The sequence below is a fragment of the Polistes canadensis genome, unplaced genomic scaffold (genome assembly GCF_001313835.1).
Source record: "Polistes canadensis isolate GaletaPanama2010 unplaced genomic scaffold, ASM131383v1 scaffold_677, whole genome shotgun sequence".
In the NCBI taxonomy this organism is placed as follows: domain Eukaryota; kingdom Metazoa; phylum Arthropoda; class Insecta; order Hymenoptera; family Vespidae; genus Polistes; species Polistes canadensis.
The window spans coordinates 4,576-6,337 of NW_014570224.1; the positions used below are offsets into that span (position 1 = coordinate 4,576).

Below are 1,762 nucleotides of genomic sequence, written 5' to 3' on the forward strand. Positions count from 1 at the left end.
TATTGACATTATTAATTTTATTATTTAAATTCGTTATTATTGACATTATATTAAACGTTATTATTATTATTATTAATAACATTTAAAAATATCATAAAAGTCACGTATAAAAAGATTGATAACATTTCCAACAAAACTGGTTCACCTTGCTCCGATTATTCGATATCGACTCGTTGTAAGTTGTAACCGGTACAACTATCCAACAGTGCAGTTATTTAATCGGATTTCCCTCTCGTCTTTCCTTCCTCGTTCATGCCTGATTTCGCGTTCCGGTCTTAAATTCGTCTTTTATCCTTATCGTCCTTGCCTTCGACATTCTCACGAATATCATTACGTTCAATCTGTTTCATCATTTTTTTTATTTTTTTTTTTTTATTTATTTTTTCCAAACATAAATAAAACGAATCAACCTTTTTTTTCTTAATCATTTTTGTTTTTTTTTTACCTTTTTCTTCATTTATTTTCATTTTTAAACATATAAATAAATCTTATCGTTATCAATTATTTAACAGATTTTCTAGATAATATGAAGATTAATTAGAATGATCGAAAATTGTTTCATTTCTCACATTACCTAGGTAAAATGAACAAATCAGTTAATCTGCAGATTAGCTAGGAAATGTGTACATTAACAGTTTTCGTGCTTTAGCAGTAACATTTAGATAACATTTTATAATTATTTATTGTTTATTATTTTTATTATTTTTTACTTATATATTACTTATTATTTCCTTTTTTACTAGATCTCTTTTCTTAAATTTATATACGAATTTTAGAATCAAGGATTAAGATCTACTAATTAAGGATTTATTAACGTACTAATTTTATTAATCATTATTTATATAGATATATATATATATTATTTATCATTTACCTAATTCATCAGATCTTTTTCTTAAATTTATGCTATTATTTTTTAATGAAATAAAATAATATTTCTGTTAAATTATTATATATGTAAAAATGAGTTTATTCCGTAAATAAATAAATAAATAATCTTCAATATATATAATTTCAAAATCGGTTGAAATATAAACGATCAATCAAATAACAAAATTTTGAAAACATTTTCTTTACTTTCCTGTTGATCGAGTTAACAATAATTTTCTAATGTTTCTTTTTTCTCACTTAAAATATTAATAATCTCAATAGAAAAAAATATATATATACATACATACATATTTATGAAATTGTTGTAGATCGAATCAAATAAACAAATGTATCGATCAGTAATGGAAGAAGTGGCACGTTTTTTGGACCGAGCCCATAAGAGCCTGATTATTCTTCACCAGAAGAACAAATCCAAGGACAAAACTAATGCTCGTGTACCACGAAGTAGAAGCGTTCATGCAGTTGATACTACTACGACGGATTGTTCACCTAATCGTGGCAATTCGACAACATCGTCATCGTCATCGTCATCTGGATCATCGTCATCTCGTTTTACAAGAGCCAAATCGGTCAATCAGATATCAGGTGGTTCAGCATTTCGTGAATTCACTTGGTCAGTTTTACGTCGCAATCAAAATACTAATTCGGATAATAACAATGCACAACAACAATGCTGCGAACAATCTTATCAGGAAGACAAAAAAACAATAACAGATGATGTATCCTATATGAAACCTAAACAAATGGAATTGAATCCTGATGACGTACCACCGGAAAAATTGTCTCAAGAAGCATTTAGGTATTATCACACTTTAATTCATTTATAAATATATTTATAAATTATATTATATATAATTTATAAATATATAAT

At 26.1% G+C, this 1,762-nt stretch overlaps 1 protein-coding gene across 1 annotated transcript in view; it reads left to right on the forward strand.

Annotated features, from left to right (window-relative positions):
• Positions 1–1,199: 1,199 nt before the first annotated feature.
• The window catches only part of LOC106792788 (uncharacterized membrane protein DDB_G0293934-like), a gene marked incomplete at its 5' end in the record, with an annotated part of 1,947 nt that continues 1,384 nt past the window's right edge, over positions 1,200–1,762 (forward strand). Inside the window, one exon of the mRNA XM_014759308.1 lies at positions 1,200–1,690. Within this exon, the coding sequence (XP_014614794.1) occupies positions 1,200–1,690 (491 nt within the window). The remainder of the gene's footprint in view (positions 1,691–1,762) is intronic.